General features: G+C 44.5%; 1 protein-coding gene across 1 annotated transcript in view; it reads right to left on the bottom strand.

Moving 5' to 3' along the window:
- col27a1a (collagen, type XXVII, alpha 1a) overlaps nucleotides 1–16,625 on the bottom strand; it is a 292,078-nt gene that overhangs the window by 30,691 nt on the left and 244,762 nt on the right. The window contains exons 44-46 of the mRNA XM_029708455.1: nucleotides 5,681–5,734; nucleotides 650–703; nucleotides 310–363 (exon numbers count right to left, since the gene is read on the bottom strand). Of these exons, the coding sequence (XP_029564315.1) occupies nucleotides 310–363; nucleotides 650–703; nucleotides 5,681–5,734 (162 nt within the window). The remainder of the gene's footprint in view (nucleotides 1–309; nucleotides 364–649; nucleotides 704–5,680; nucleotides 5,735–16,625) is intronic.

The following is a 16,625-nucleotide window of genomic DNA, read 5'->3' as shown; positions in this document are numbered from 1 at the left end:
TTCTAAAAAGCTGATGCTACATAAGTGACGTCTGACAAACAGTGCCATTGAAATCAAGGTGAGATGCACAACCAAACTCTGATTTGAACATTAGCAAACTATGACAATTTTGTCTATGTTGTTTTTGTTCCAGTCAAGTTTTGAAGATTAGCCATGAAAACCTTTAGAAAACATGAGGTCATGTCCAAGCATTTCCCCGAAATCCAGCATGCTGTGATATATGAAGACTGAAATGTAGACAAAACAAAAGGCTGATAACGTAATCAGTCGTGGACTAGAGACAGGACCAGAGAGAAATCTACTCCTTACCAGCGATCCTCTGCTTCCAGATTTTCCTCTCTGACCCAGTTTTCCTTTCTGACCCTAAACAGACAATGAAATAGAGTGAAGGAGAGAGTGACAGAGAGAGAGAAAAACAGAAAAAAAATACAAAATTCACATAGAAATAGCAAAAGTCCCTGTCAAAATGGCATGAGAATGGCTAATGCCCCGGGTTGAGTTGTGTATAGTTAGGCGTCAGGGTCATAAGTGGATAAATGTGCACTATCTGCACAGTTCAGTAACATGTTCACAGATACACCCAAACACAAAGACTATGCAATGTTTAGGTGTGTGCAACAAATATGGTGATAATGTTTGACATCCTTACTTGATCTCCTTTGGATCCTTTGGGCCCGTGTTGTGCATGAGGTCCTGGATGTCCCTAGAACATCAGATCAGTGAACATCAGATAAAGGATAGGCAAACTTGATGAACAGCAACAAGTATACCATTATTAAAGGACCAATAAATAGTGTATTTATAGTTCTAACGCTAACACAAGTAAATTACCTCGACTAACCTGTACTCCTGCACATTGCCTCGCTACCGGTACCCCCTGTATATAGCCTCGTTATTATTATTCTATTGTGTTACTTTTTATAGTTTAGTTTATTTAGTCAATATTTTCTAAACCGCATTGTTGGTTAAGGGCTTGTAAGTAAGTATTTCAAGGTAAGGTCTACATCTGTTATATTTGGTGCATGTGACAAATAAAATTGTAATTAATTTTATTTGAATCAATAACACTTTCAAAGACCTTTTATTTATATAGAATCTATTTTGACCTTCCTGGTTTGGAAATTTGACCATTTGGAAATAGGAACAGACTGAACAATAAATTGAAGGTGTCTAGCAAGACATTTGGAGAACAACAGTCAAATCAAATCACATTTTATTGGTCACATACACATATTTATCCAATGTTATTGTGGGTGTAGTGAAATGCTTATGTTCCTAGCTCCAACAGTGCAGTAGTGTCTAACAGTTCAGAACAATACACACAAATCTCAAAGTAAAAGAATGGAATTAAGAAAATATATAAATATTAGGATGAGCAACGTCGGAATGGCATTAACTAAAATACAGTAGAATACAGTATATACATATGAAATGAGTAAAGCAGTATGTTTGAAGTGACTAGTGTTCCATTATTCATGTGACCAGTGATTCCATGTCTATGTACATAGGGCAGCAGCCTCTAAGGTGCAAGGTTGAGTAACCGGGTGGTAGCCAGCTAGGTAGTGATGGCTATTTAAGTCTGATGGTCTTGAGATAGAAGCTGTTTTTCAGTCTCTCGGTCCCAGCTTTGATGCACCTGTACTGATCTCGCCTTCTGTTCTGAATGACAGCGGGGTGAACAGGCCGTGGCTTGGGTGGTTAATGTCCTTGATGATCTTTTTGGCCTTCCTTTGACATCGGGTGCTGTAGGTGTCCTGGAGGGCAGGCAGTGTGCCCCCGGTGATGCGTTGGGCAGATCGGACCACCCTCTGAAGAGCCCTGCGGTTGAGGGCTGTGCAGTTGCCGTACCAGGCTGTGATATTGCCCGACAAGATGCTTTCAATTGTGCAACACTGTCTTCACAACACTGTCTGTGTGGGAGGACCATTTCAGATTTTCAATTTTCACCTCCACTGCTGTCCCGTTGATGTGGATATGGGCGTGCTCCCTCTGCTGTCTCCTGAAGTCCACGATCAGCTCATTAGTTTTGTTGACATTGAGGGAGAGGTTATTTTCCTGACACAACTCCGCCAGGGCCCTTACCTCCTACCTGTAAGCTGTGTCATCATTGTTGGTAATCAGGCCCACTACTGTTGTGCTGTCTGTAAACTTGATGATTGAGTTGGAGGCGTGCATGGCCACGCAGTTATGGGTGAACAGGGAGTACAAGAGGGGGCTGAGCATGCAGCCTTGTGGGGCCCCCGTGTTGAGGATTACTACCTTCACCACCTGGGGGCGGCCCATCAGGAAGTCCAGAACCCAATTGCACAGGGCGAGGTTAAGACACAGAGCCCCGAGATTGATGATTAGCATGGAGGGTACTATGGTGTTGAATTCTGAGCTAGTCAATGAACAGCATTCTTACATTTTCTTGTCCAGATGTCCAGATGGGAGTGAACAGTGCGATGGCGATTGCATCGTCTGTGGATCTATTGGGGTGGTATGCAAATTGAAGTGGGTCTAGGGTGTCAGGTAAGGTGGAGGTGATATGATCCTATTAACTAGCCTCTCTAAGCACTACATGATGACAAAAGTGAGTGCTATGGGGCGATAGTCAATTAATTAAGTTACCTTTGCTTTCTTGGGTACAGGAACAATGGTGGACATCTTGAAGCGAGTGGGGACAGCAGAATGGGATAGGGAGAGATTGAATATGTCCGTAAACACTCAAGCCAGCTGGTGTGAGCATGCTCTGAGGATGCAGCTAGGAAAGCCGTCTGGGCCGGCAGCCTTGTGAGGGCTAACGCGTTTAAATGTCTTACTCACGTTGGCCACGGAGAATGAGAGCCCACAGTCCTTGGGAGCGGGCCGCATCGGTGGCACTATGTTATCCTCAAAGTGGGCGAAGGTGTTTAGCTTGTCTGGGAGTAAGACGTCGGTGTCCGCGACGTCGCTGATATTTCCGTGATTGTCTGTAAACCCTGCCACATACGTGTCTGAGCTGTTGAATTGCGAATCCACTTTGTCTCTGTACTGATGTTTTGCCTGTTTGATTGCCTGACGGAGGGAATAACTACAATGTTTGTATTCAACCATTTTCCCAATCACTTTGATTGGTTAAATACGGTGGTTCATGCGTTCAGTTTTGCGCGAATGCTGCCATCTATCCATGTTTTTTGGTTTGGGTAGATTTTAATAGTCACAGTAGGAAAAACATCCCCTATACACTTCCGGGTGAACTCAGTCACTGTGTCCATCGTCATTGTTATTCTCACAGGTAACTCAGAAATACTGCAAAGTTGCTTAGGAGCTAGAAGCAGAGCTGCCATGTCTGTCAGCTCACATACAGTTACAATTTCTTTGGGCCCAAGACCCCATGCAGAATTTGAGGGTGGGTACATGGCGGTTTTGGAGCAGTGGCTTCTTCCTTGCTGAGCGGCCTTTCAGGTTATGTCGATATAGGACTTGTTTATACTGTGGATATAGATACCTTTGTACCTGTTTCCTCCAGCATCTTCAAAAGGTCCTTTGTTGTTCTGGGATTGATTTGCACTTTTCGCAACAAAGTACATTCATCTCTAGGAAACAGAACACGTCTCCTTCCTAAGAGGTATGATGGCTGCGTGGTCCCATGGTGTTTATACTTGCATACTATTGTTTGTACAGATGAACATGGTACCTTCAGGGGTTTGGAAATTGCTCCCAAGGATGAACCAGACTTGTGGAGGTCTACAATTTTTTTCTGAGGGCTTGGCTGATTTCTTTAGATTTTCCTATGATTTCAAGCAAAGACGCACTGCGTTTGAAAGTAGGCCTTGAAATACATCCACAGGTACACCTCCAATTGACTCAAATGATGTCATTTAGCTTATCAGAAGCTTCTAAAGCCATGACATTTTCTGGAATTTTCCAAGCTGTTTAAAGGCACAGTCAACTTAGTGTATGTAAACTTCTGACCCACTGGAATTGTGATACAGTGAATTATAAGTGAAACAATCTGTCTGTAAACAATTATTGAAAAAATGACTTGTGTCATGCAAAGTAGATGTCCTAACCGACTTGCCAAAACTATAGTTGGTTAACAAGAAATTTGTGGAGTGGTCGAAAAACGAGTTTTAATGACTCCAACCTAAGTGTATGTAAACTTTGGACTTCAACTATATGTGTGTGTGTATATGCCTGTGTGAGTGTGTGCATGAGTGAGTGCATGTGTGCTAAGGTGCGGAGAATCAGAGCAGGTGGTCAGTCCAGTTCAAGTGTTCAGCAGTTGGATGTCTTGGAAATAGAAATTGTCTCTGAACCTGTTGGTATCAGACCTCATGGTCCGACTCCGTCTGCCCGATGGTGAAGGAGAGAACAGCTCGTTGCTGGGGTGTGTGGGGTCCTTGATGATGCTGCCTGCCTTCCTCAGGCACTGTTTCAAGTATATGTACTGGCTCCGCTCATGACTGCAAGGTCCTCCAGCGGGTGGTGTTCACCACCCGCTGGAGGACCTTGCAGTCATGAGCGGAGCAATTCCCGTACCAGGCCACGATGCAACCATTCAGGAAGCTCTCAATGGTGTAGTGGTAGTATTTGGAGAGGACCTAGGGCGGCATGACAAATTTCTTCAGCCACCTTAGGAAGTAGAGACGCTGTTGTGCCCTCTTGACAAGAGTGGTGGTGATGTTGGTCTCCTTAAAGCAGGTGGGGACTACAGCCTGGGAAAGGGACAGGTTGAGAGATGTCAGAGAAGACTTCACTCTGGGGACGCGGCCAGGGATGCCATCTGGGCCGGCGGTTTTGTAAGTGTTCACTCTTTTGAGAGTTTTCCTCACATAAGCCACGTAGAGCGAAAGCACCTGGTCATCCGGAGCAGCGAGACTCTTCCTGGATGGCTCTATATTGTCTGCCTTGGAGCGATCATAGAATGTGTTAAGCTTGTCTGGGAGGGAGGCTTCAGTGGGCACTGCACAGCTGGATTTGCCTTTGTAGTCTGTAATAGTCTGTAGTCAGTTGTCGAACATCAATTCAAGTTTGAATCTCTAGTCTTTTTGCATCCCCAATGGATTATGCGTCGTGCCCCACCAAGTCATCAGGGTTCGTTCTACTGCAGTACGAGCTCTCAGCATTGTACGGTTATCTCCGTTCATTCAGGGTTTTTGTTTGGGGTATGTCCGGATTGTTCTTGTGGGTACATCATCATCAACACATTTCCTAATGAAGCCTCTGACTGACGATGTACAGTATATTTGTCAATGTTGATTAATGAGTCCTGGGTGGATGAATCTATTAATATATTCCAATCAATATTCTCAAAACAATCACGCAGCATTGAGTCTGCCTCCTCAGTCCAGCGCCTCACTATTCTCTGTGTTGGTGGCTCTATGCTGTGTCGGTCCAAGCACATTTGGGCTTGGGGGTAGGTTGATTATTTTATTTTGTACAAATGACAAATATGTTTGTTGTGTCTGCGCCGTCACAATGTAAAAATCTATAAAACGGTTTGTTTTTAACAATACAGGTTTTTGTGGTGTATTCATGCTGTATATTCTATACTCCTTCTTGCACAATGCATTTCTATACAGTACAGTTAAGACTGATTTGGCTCATTAATGCCAATGATTTGCAAGCATGCTTGGGTGCACAATCCCATGTTTGCAATGTAAAATGTAAATACATATTGATGTGTAAATCATAGCTTCAATAGAGCCACACTCACAGGTTGTCCAGGGGCTCCAGGTTTGCCTCTCCCTCCGTCCACGCCTTGTTGACCCTTAGGAACAGTAAAACATTGTCAGCTACAATAAAACATATGCAACAGGACAGTAATACAAAAAGACGTGCATGAGGAGAGTACTGTATAGTTGGTATACCTGTAATGTGGTGCAACCGGTTGCACTATAATATTACTTCACCATACTGTTCTAAAAACTTGCTGGGAGACCACCGAGCCTCTAGCAGCCCCCAACCAGTAAGGAACATGACAAGCAAAGGCAGAACAAACTAGCTGAGTGCCAAATAGCTCAGACAGATACAATTATTTGCTATCATCAACTTTAATGCCATGTTTGGTAAATAAAGCTGGGATAGACATTCAGATTCACAGCATAAAATCACAAGATAATACTGTAGAAAAAAACACCCTCACTTCTTAGGTTTTTAAAATACTTTAACCAGCTAGTTTTAAACTATACCTGATCTGATATCAACAACTGAAGATTTATTTTTTGGGGGCGGATTGCAACTCAGTCAAACTTCAAAGGTAGCATTAAGCACACTTCATCAGAGGTGTCATACCAGGGGAGCGTGGCAATTGGGACATTAATGTGCTCGTGGGTCTGACATGAGTCCGACATCATTGTGTTCAAGTGCTTTTTAAGTGTGACCTTTTCTTCAAACAATAACATTTAAGTTGCTTTCCCTTTGTTAGACTGAGTAAGAGAGCAGCAGATGGGTTCTGGAAACCTTTTTTATTTTTATTTCACCTTTATTTATTAACCCGGTAGGCCAGTTGAGAACAAGGTCTCATTTACAACTGCGACCTGGCCAGGATAAAGCAAAGCAGTGCGACACAAACAACAACACAAAGTTAGGAAAACAAATCTATATACAGTGTGTGCAAATGAGGTAAGATTAGGGAGGTAAGGCAATAAATAGGCCATAGAGGTGAAAAATTACAATTAAACACTGGAGTGATAGATGTGCAGAAGATGAATGTGCAAGTAGAGATACTGGGGTGCAAAGGAGCAAAACAAATTGGAAATAACAATATGGGGATGAGGTAGTTGGATGAGCTATTTACAGATGGGCTATGTACAGGTGCAGTGATCTGTGAGCTGCTCTGACAGCTGATGCTTAAAGTTAGTGAGGGAGATATGAGTCTCCAGCTTCAGTGATTTTGGCAGCAGAGAACTGGAAGGAAAGGCGGCCAAAGGAGGAATAGGCTTTGGGGGTAACCAGTGAAATATACCTACTGGAGCACGTGCTATGGGGTGGGTGCTGCTATGGTGACCAGTGAGCTAAGATGGGGCTTTACCTAGCAAAGACTTATAGATGACCTGGAGCCAGTCGGTTTGGCGATGAATATGAAGCGAGGGCCAGCCAACGAGAGTATACAGGTCGCAGTGGTGGGTAGTATATGGGGCTTTGGTGACAAAACGGATGGCACTGTGATAGACTGCATCCAGTTTGCTGAGTAGAGAGTTGGAGGCTATTTTATAAATGACATCGCCGAAGTCAAGGATCGGTAGGATAGTCAGTTTTACGAGGGTATGTTTGGTAGCATGAGTGAAGGATGCTTTGTTGTGAAATAGGACGCCGATTCTAGATTTAATTTTGGATTGGAGATCCTTAAAACCTGTTGGGGACCTGATCCCGGTATTGGGATTTATTGTCAAGAGACCATGGCGGGAAATTCAAAACTGCAAGAATCTAATAATTTCAATTTCTCAAACAATCAACTATTCTTCACCATTTGAAAGATAAACATCTCCTAAATCCAACCACATTGTCCGATTTCAAAGAGGCTTTACGGCGAAAGCATAAAGTTAGGTTATGTTAGGAGAGTACATTGAAAATAGCTGTGTGTAATGTTTTGTCAATTCAAAGACAGGCGTCACCAAAAGCAGATAACCAGCTAAAATTATGCACTAACCTTTGACAATCTCCATCAGATGACACTCCTAGGACATTTTGTTATACAATACATGCATTTTTTGTTATATTAAGTTCATATTTATATCCAAAAACAGCATTTTACAGTAGCGGTGAAATTCCAATTGTTTTCCCCTCAAATGCTTCCGGTGAATCAGCGTTACAATTTACAAAATTACTATTCGAAAACATTGGTAAATTATAATATTGTCATTCAAAGAATTATTGATTAACATCTCGTAAATGCTACCGCATTGCCAGATTTCAAAATAACTTTACTGGGAAATCACACTTTGCAATAAATGGGGTGCTAAGCTAAGAACAATAGGCTAGGATATACAGGTTAGCACCATCTTGTAACCATCTAATATCAATAATAATATTGTAAATAATTCCTTACCTTTGATTATCTACATCAGAAGGCACTTCCAGGAATCCCAGGTCCACAACAAATGTGGTTTCTTTCGACAAAGTTCATAATTTATGTCCAAATAACTCCAAGATGTTCCATGTTGTTAGCATTCAGTAGGCTCCTCAAAAGTAGTGCGGGGGGGGGAAAGTCACGCCGAAAAGTAAAAAAAAAAATCTATTTACGTTCGTTCAAACATGTCAAACGTTGTTTAGCATCAATCTTTAGGGCCATTTTTAACGTGAAACATCAGTAATATTTCAACCCGACCTCTCCTGTGTCTTGAAAAACGTTTTGAAAAATGTCTCGCCTCACATGAACTCACATGAACCCGCAGGTGCGCGCAATAATGAAGTGACGACATCCCAGGGACGTCAACTTATCTTCCTTGTCATCCGGTCTCTGTTCATCATAGACGCTTCAAACAACTTTATAAAGATCGTTGACATCTAGTGGAAGCCGTAGGAAGTGCGAAATGAATCCTTTGTCACTGTGTGATCTATTAGCAATGACTCGAAAATAGTACAGCCACAAAATTCTCATTTCCTGGTTGTATTTTTCTCAGGTTTTTGCCTGCCATATGAGTTTTGTTATACTTAGACACCATTCAAACAGTTTTAGAAAATTCAGAGTGTTTTCTATCCAAATCTGTTAATAATATGCATATCCTAGCTTCTGAGTTGGTGTAGGAGGCAGTTAAAAATGGGCACATATTTTTTTTCAAAATTCTCAATACTGCCCCCTACCGTAGAGGTTAATGTGAGTCTGGAAGAAGAGTTTACAGTCTAACCAGACACCTAGGTATTTGTAAAAGTTCTAAGTCAGAACTGTCCAGAGTAGTGATGCTGGATGGGAGGGCAGGTGCGGGCAGAGATGGCTGCCTCGCTTCGTGTTCCTAGGAAACTATGCAGTATTTTTTTTTTTATGTGTTATTTCTTACATTGTTACCCCAGGTAATCTTAGGTTTTATTACATTCAGTCGGGAGGAACTATTGGATATAAGAGCAACGTCAACTCACCAACATTACGACCAGGAATACGACTTTCCCGAAGCGGTTCCTCTGTTTGGCCTACCATCCAGGACAATGGATCGGATCCCAGCCGGCGACCCAAAACAACGGCGCCGTAGAAGAAGGGGCAGACGGAGCGGTCTTCTGGTCAGGCTACATAGATGGGCACATTGCGCACCGCTCCCGAGCATACTCCTCGCCAATGTCCAGTCTCTTGACAACAAGGTAGATGAAATCCAAGCAAGGGTAGCATTCCAGAGAGACATCCGAGACTAACGTTCTTTGTTTCACGGAAACATGGCTCACTCGAGACACGCTATCTGAGTCGTTACAGCCACCTGGTTTCTTCACGCATCGCGCCGACAGAAACAAGCATCTCTCTGGTAAGAAGAAGGGCGGGGGTGTATGCCTTATGATTAAAGAGACGTGGTGTGATCATAACAACATAGAGGAACTCAAGTCCTTTTGTTCACCTGAATAGAATTCCTCACAATCAAATGCCAACCGCATTATCTACCAAGATAATTCTCTTCGATCATAATCACAGTCGTGAATATTCCCCCCCAAGCAGACACATCGACGGCCCTGAAAGAACTTCATTGGACTCTATGTAAACTGGAAACCACATATCCTGAGGCTGCATTTATTGTAGCCGGGGATTTTAACAAGGCCAATCTGAAAACAAGGCTCCCCAAATTCTATCAGCATATCGATTGTGCTACCAGGGCTGGTAAAACCACTGGACTACTGTTATTCTAACTTCTGCGACGCATATAAGGCCCTCCCCCGCCCTCCCTTCGGAAAAGCTGACCACGACTCCATTTTGTTGCTCCCAGCCCATAGACAGAGACTAAAACAGGAAGCACCTTCAACGCCGGTCCGACCAATCGGATTCCACGCTTCAAGATTGTTTCGATCACGTGGACTGGGATGTGTTCCGCATTGCGGCGAACAACAACATTGACGAATACGCTGATTCGGTGTACGAGTTTATTAACAAGTGCATCTGTGATGTTGTACCCACTGCGTCTATTAAAACATTCCCCAACCAGAAACCGTGGATTGATGGCAGCATTTGCGAAAAACTGAAATCACGAACCACTGCTTTTAATCAGGGCAAGGTGACCGGAAACATGACCGAATACAAACAGTGTAGCTATTCCCTCCACAAGGCAATCAAACAAGCTAAGTGTCAGTATAGAGAAAGTGGAGTCGCAATTCAACGGCTCAAACACGAGAGGTATGTGGCAGGGTCTACAGTCAATCACGGACTACAAAAGAAAAACCAGCCCCATCGCGGATCACGATGCCTTGCTACCAGACAGACTAAACAACTTTCTTGCTCGCTTTGAGGACAATACAGTGCCACTGACACGGCCCGCTACCAAAACCTGCGGGCTCTCCTTCACTGCAGCCATCGTGAGCAAAACATTTAAACGTGTTAACCCTCGCAAGGCTGCAGGCCCAGACGGCATCCCCGGCCGCGTCCTCAGAGCATGCGCAGACCAGCTGGCTGGTGTGTTTACAGACATATTCAATCAATCCTTATCCCAGTCTGCTGTCCCCACATGCTTCAAGAGGGCCACCATTGTTTCTCTTCCCAAGAAAGCTAAGGAAACTGAGCTAAATGACTACCGCCCTGTAGCACTCACTTCCGTCATCATGAAGTGCTTTGAGAGACTAGTCAAGGACCATATCACCTCCACCCTACCTGACACCCTAGACCCACTCCAATTTGCTTACCGCCCCAATAGGTCCACAGATGACGCAATTGCCATCCCACTGCCCTAACCCATCTGGACAAGAGGAATAACTATGTAAGAATGCTGTTCATCAATTACAGCTCAGCATTTATCACCATAGTACCCTCCAAACTCGGCATTAAGCTCGAGACCCTGGGTCTCAACCCCGCCCTGTGCAACTGGGTCCTGGACTTCCTGACGGGCCGCCCCCAGGTGGTGAGGGTAGGTAACAACATCTCCACCCCGCTGATCCTCAACACTGGGTCCCCACAAGGGTGCGTTCTCAGCCAACTCCTGTACTCCCTGTTCACCCACCACTGTGTGGCCATGCACGCCTCCAACTCAATCATCAAGTTTGCAGACGACACTACAGTGGTAGGCTTGATTACCAACAACGATGAGACGGCCTACAGGGAGGAGGTGAGGGCCCTCGGAGTGTGGTGTCAGGAAAATAACCTCACACTCAATGTCAACAAAACAAAGGAGATGATCGTGGACTTCATGAAACAACAGAGGGAGCAGCCCCCTATCTACATTGATGGGACAGTAGTGGAGAGGGTGGAGAGTTAAGTTCCTCGGCGTACACATCACGGACAAACTGAAATGGTCCACCCAAACAGACAGCGTGGTGAAGAAGGCGCAGCAGCGCCTCTTCAACCTCAGGAGGCTGAAGAAATTCGGCTTGTCACCAAAAACCCTCACAAACTTTTACAGATGCACAATCGAGAGCATCCTGTCGGGCTGTATCACCGCCTGGTACGGCAGCTGCTCCGCCCATAACCGGAAGGCTCTCCAGGTGGTGAGGTCTGCACAACGCATCACCGGGTGCAAACTACCTGCCCTCCAGGACACCTACACCACCCGATGTCACAGGAAGGCCAAAAAGATCATCAAGGACAACAACCACCCGAGCCACTGCCTGTTCACCCCGCTATCATCCAGAAGGTGAGGTCAGTACAGGTACATCAAAGCTGGGACTGAGAGACTAAAAAACAGCTTCTATCTCAAGGCCATCAGACTGTTAAACAGCCATCACTAACATTGAGTGGCTGCTGCCAACATACTGGACTCAACTCCAGCCACTTTAATAATGGAAAAATTGATGTAATCAATTTATCACTAGCCACTTTATATAATGTTTACATACTCTACATTACTCATCTCATATGCATATACTGTACGCTATACCATCTACTGCATCTTGCCATCTTGATGTAATGTATCACTAGCCACTTTAAACAATGCCACTTCATATAATGTTTTCATACCCCACATTACTCATCTCATATGTATATACTGTACTCTATACCATCTACTGCATCTTGCCATCTTGATGTAATGTATCACTAGCCACTTTAAACAATGCCACTTCATATAATGTTTTCATACCCCACATTATTCATCTCATATGTATATACTGTACTCTTGCCATCTACTGCATCCTGCCTATGCCGTTCGGCCATCACTCATTTATATATTTTTATGTACATATTCATATTCATTCCTTTACACTTGTGTGTATAAGGTAGTTGTTGTGGAATGTTAGGTTGTATTACTTGTTACATATTACTTCATGGTCGGAACTAGAAGCAAAGCATTTCGCTACACTTGCATTAACATCTGCTAACCATGTGTATGTGACAAATAAATTTGATTTGAAGAGCATGCATTTAGTTTTACTTGCATTTAAGAGCAGTTGGAGGCCACGGAAGGAGAGTTGTATGGCATTGAAGCTCGTATGGAGGTTAGTTAACAGTGTCCAAAGAAGGGCCAGAAGTATACAGAATGGTGTCGTCTGCGTACATGTGGATCAGAGAATCACCAGCAGCAAGAGCGACATCATTGATGTATACAGAGAAAAGAGTCGGCCAAGAATTGAACCCTGTGGCATCCCCATAGAGACTGCCAGAGGTCCGGACAACAGGCCCTCCGATTTGACACACTGAACTCTCGGGGGACCAGTACGAAAAAGAAAAAAAAAATGTATGAAATGTATGCATTCACTGGATAAGAGCGTCTGCTAAATTACTAAAATGTAATGTAAATGTAGTTGATGAACCAGGCGAGGCAGTCATTTGAGAAACCAAGGCTGTTGAGTCTGCCGATAAGAATGTGGTGATTGACATAGTCGAAAGCCTTGGCCAGGTCGATGAATACGGCTGTTATGATATCGTTTAGGACCTTGAGCATGGCTGAGGTGCACCCATGACCAGCTCGGAAACCAGATTGCATAGCGGAGAAGGTACGGTGGGATTCGAAATGGTCGGTGATCTGTTTGTTAACTTGGCTTTCGAAGACCTTAGAATGGCAGGGTAGGACAGATATAGGTCTGTAACAGTTTGGGTCAGAGTGTCTCCCCCTTTGAAGAGGGGGATGAACGCGGCAGCTTTCCAATCTTTTTTTGGATCTCAGACGATACTTAAGAGAGGTTGAACAGGCTAGTAATAGGGGTTGCAACAATTGCGGCGGATAATTTTAGAAAGAGAGGGTCCAGATTGTCTAGCCCAGCTGATTTGTAAGGGTCCAGATTTTGCAGCTCTTTCAGAACATCAGCTGTCTGGATTTGGGTGAAGGAGAAATGGGGGAGGTTTGGGCAAGTTGCTGTGGGGGGTGCAGGGCTGTTGACCGGGGTAGGAGTAGCCAGGTGGAAATCATGGCCAGCTGTAGAAAAATGCTTACTGAAATTCTCAATTATTGTGGATTTATCGGTGGTGACAGTGTTTCCTAGCCTCAGTGCAGTGGGCAGCTGGGAGGAGGTGCTCTTATTCTCCATGGACTTTACAATGTCCCAGAACTTTTTGGAGTTTGTGCTACAGGATGCAAATGTATTTTAGAAAAAGCTAGCCTTTGCTTTCCTAACTGCCTGTGTATATTGTAAACTTTGGTTTACAGCCAGTCTCAAAAATCCCACACTCCTGAATTATGCTAATTACAAAAAGTCAAAGAACAAATTCACCAATCTACTTCGGGTTTCCAAAATGTTTTCCAAATTCCAAGAATCCTCAAACAATATAAAGTCAACTTGAAAAATCATCAATCAACTACTGAATAATTTAAAGTTGGAAATAAGATCTATAGTTATCCTGATGTTCTCATGTGAATGTAATAACTTTTTTGTGAATGTGAGTTCCTCTCTGTCAAAGAAAATCTGAAATCCTCTGACGCTCATCGGATGTGGCAGGGCTAGCACACTATCACATGGATTACAAAGGGAAACCCACCTGCGAGCTGGCCAGGGACAAGAACATACCAGACGAGCTAAATGCCTTCTATGCTCTCTCGAGGCAAGCACTACACTGAACCATGCATGAGAGCACTAGCTGTTCCGGACAACTGTGTGATCACGCTCTCCGTAGCCAATGTAAGAACTTTAAACAGGTTAACATAGATAAGGCCGTGGGGCCAGACGGATTACCAAGACGCGTACTCAGAGCATGCGCTGACTAGTTGGTAAGTATATTCACTGATATTTTCAACCTCTTCCTGACTCAGTCTGTAATCCCCACATGTTTAAAGCAGACCACCATAGTCCCTATGCCCAAGTACGCCAAGGTAGCCAAGGTAACCTATCAAAATTACTGTAGCACTCACATCTGTAGCCATGAAATGCTTTGAAAGGCTGGTCATGGCTCACATCAACACCACCATCCCAGACACTCTGGACCGATTCCAATTCACGTACCGCCCCACAGATCCACAGACGACACAATCTCCATTGCACTCCACAATGCCCTTTCCCACCTGGACAAAAGGAACACCAGCGTTCAACACCATACTGCCATCCAAGCTCATCACTAAGCTAAGGACCCTGAGACTGAACACCTCCCTCTGCAACTGAATCCTGGACTTCCTGAGGGCCACCCTCAGGTGAAGAGGGTAGGCAACACCACATCTGCCTCGCTGACCCTCAACACGGGGGCCCCTCAGGGGTGCATGCTTAGCCCCCTCCTGTAACTCCCTATTCACCCACGACTGCGTGGCCGCGCATGATTCCAACACCATCATTGAATTTGCAGACAGTAGGCCTGATCCCCGATGACAATGAGACAGCCTATAGGGAGGCGATCAGAGACCTGGCAGTGTGGTGCCAGGACAATAACCTCTCCCTCAAAGTCAGCAAGACAAAGGAGCTGATCGTGGACTACAGGAAATAGAGGGCCGAGCATGCCCTCATTCACATCGACGGCTAGTGGAGCAGGTCAAGAGCTTCAAGTTCATGGGTATCCGCATCACTAAGGACATACGTAGGCACTACAGAGGGTGTTGCGTACGGCCCAATACAACACTGGGGCCGAGCTCCCTGCAATCCAGGACCTCTATACCAGGCGGTGTCAGAGGAAGGCCCTACAAAAAAAAGACTCCAGCCACCCAAGTCATAGACTGTTCTCTCTGCTACCGCACGGCAAGTGGTACCGGAGCTCCAAGTCTGGGACAAAAAGGCTCCTGAACAGCTTTGACCCCCAAGCCATAAGACTGCGGAATAGTTAATCTGGATATCATAAGGTGAATGCACCAACTTGTAAGTCGCTCTGGATAAGAGGGTCTGCTAAATGACGTCAATGTAAATGTAAATCAAATGGCTTCCCAGACTATTTGCATTGACACCCTTTTTGTTGCACTGACTCTCTTACACTGGCTCTATGCACACACTCTCACACATACTACACTGACACTCAAACACATACACAAACACGCTCACAAACACAAAACACACTCACGCATAATGACTCCACACGCACACAGACACACTTTCACATTCTTACACACTTCACAAATGCTGCTGCTCTGTTTATTCTCTATCCTGACTGCATAGTCACTTTTACCTCTACCTACAGGACTACCTGGCATGGTGACTCCTTGCTGTCCCCAGTCGACCTGGCCATGCTGCTGCTCCAGTTTCAACTGTTCTGCCTGCGGCTATGGAACCCTGACCTGTTCACCGGACGTGCTTGTTGCACCCTCGACAACTACTATGATTATTATTATTTGACCATGCTGGTCATTTATGAACATTTTAACATCTTGACCATGTTCTGTTATAATATCCACCCGGCACAGCCAGAAGAGGACTGGCCACCCCTCATAGCCTGGTTCCTCTCTAGGTTTCTTCCTAGGTTTTTGGCCTTTCTAGGGAGTTTTTCCTAGGGAGTTTTTCCTAGCCACCGTGCTTCTTTCACATGCATTGCTTGCTGTTTGGGGTTTTAGGCTGGGTTTCTGTACAGCACTTTGAGATTTCAGCTGATGTACGAAGGGCTATATAAATACATTTGATTTGATTTGATAAAAAAGCCAGACTAAAGTTTGCAACTGCACATGGGGACAAATATCGTACTTTTTGGAGAAATGTCCTGTGTGAAACAAAAATATAACTGTTTTGCCATAATGGCCATTGTTATGTTTGGAGGAAAAGGGGGAGGCTTGCAAGCCGAAGAACACAATCCCAACCGTGAAGCACGGGGGTGGCAGCATCATGTTGTGGGGGTGCTTTGCTGCAGGAGGGACTGGTGCGCTTCACAAAATAGATGGCATCATGAGGCAGGAAAATTATGTGGATATAATGAAGCAACATCTCAAGACATCAGTCAGGATGTTAAAGCTTGGTCGCAAATGGGTCTTCCAAATGGACAATGACCCCAAGCATACTTCCAAAGTTGTGGCAAAATGGCTTAAGGACAACAAAGTCAAGGTATCAGAGTGGCCATCACAAAGCCCTGACCTCAATCCTATAGAAAATGTGTGGGCAGAGCTGAAAAAACATGTGAAAGGAAGGAGGCCTACAAACCTGACTCAGTTACACCAGCTCTGTCAGGAGGAATGGGCCAAAATTCACCCAACTTATTGTGGGAAGCT

This window comes from Salmo trutta, chromosome 23 (assembly GCF_901001165.1).
Source record: "Salmo trutta chromosome 23, fSalTru1.1, whole genome shotgun sequence".
Lineage (NCBI taxonomy): Eukaryota > Metazoa > Chordata > Actinopteri > Salmoniformes > Salmonidae > Salmo > Salmo trutta.
Note: the sequence above shows the minus strand (reverse complement) of the source record. Positions and strands in the feature narration are given on the sequence as shown.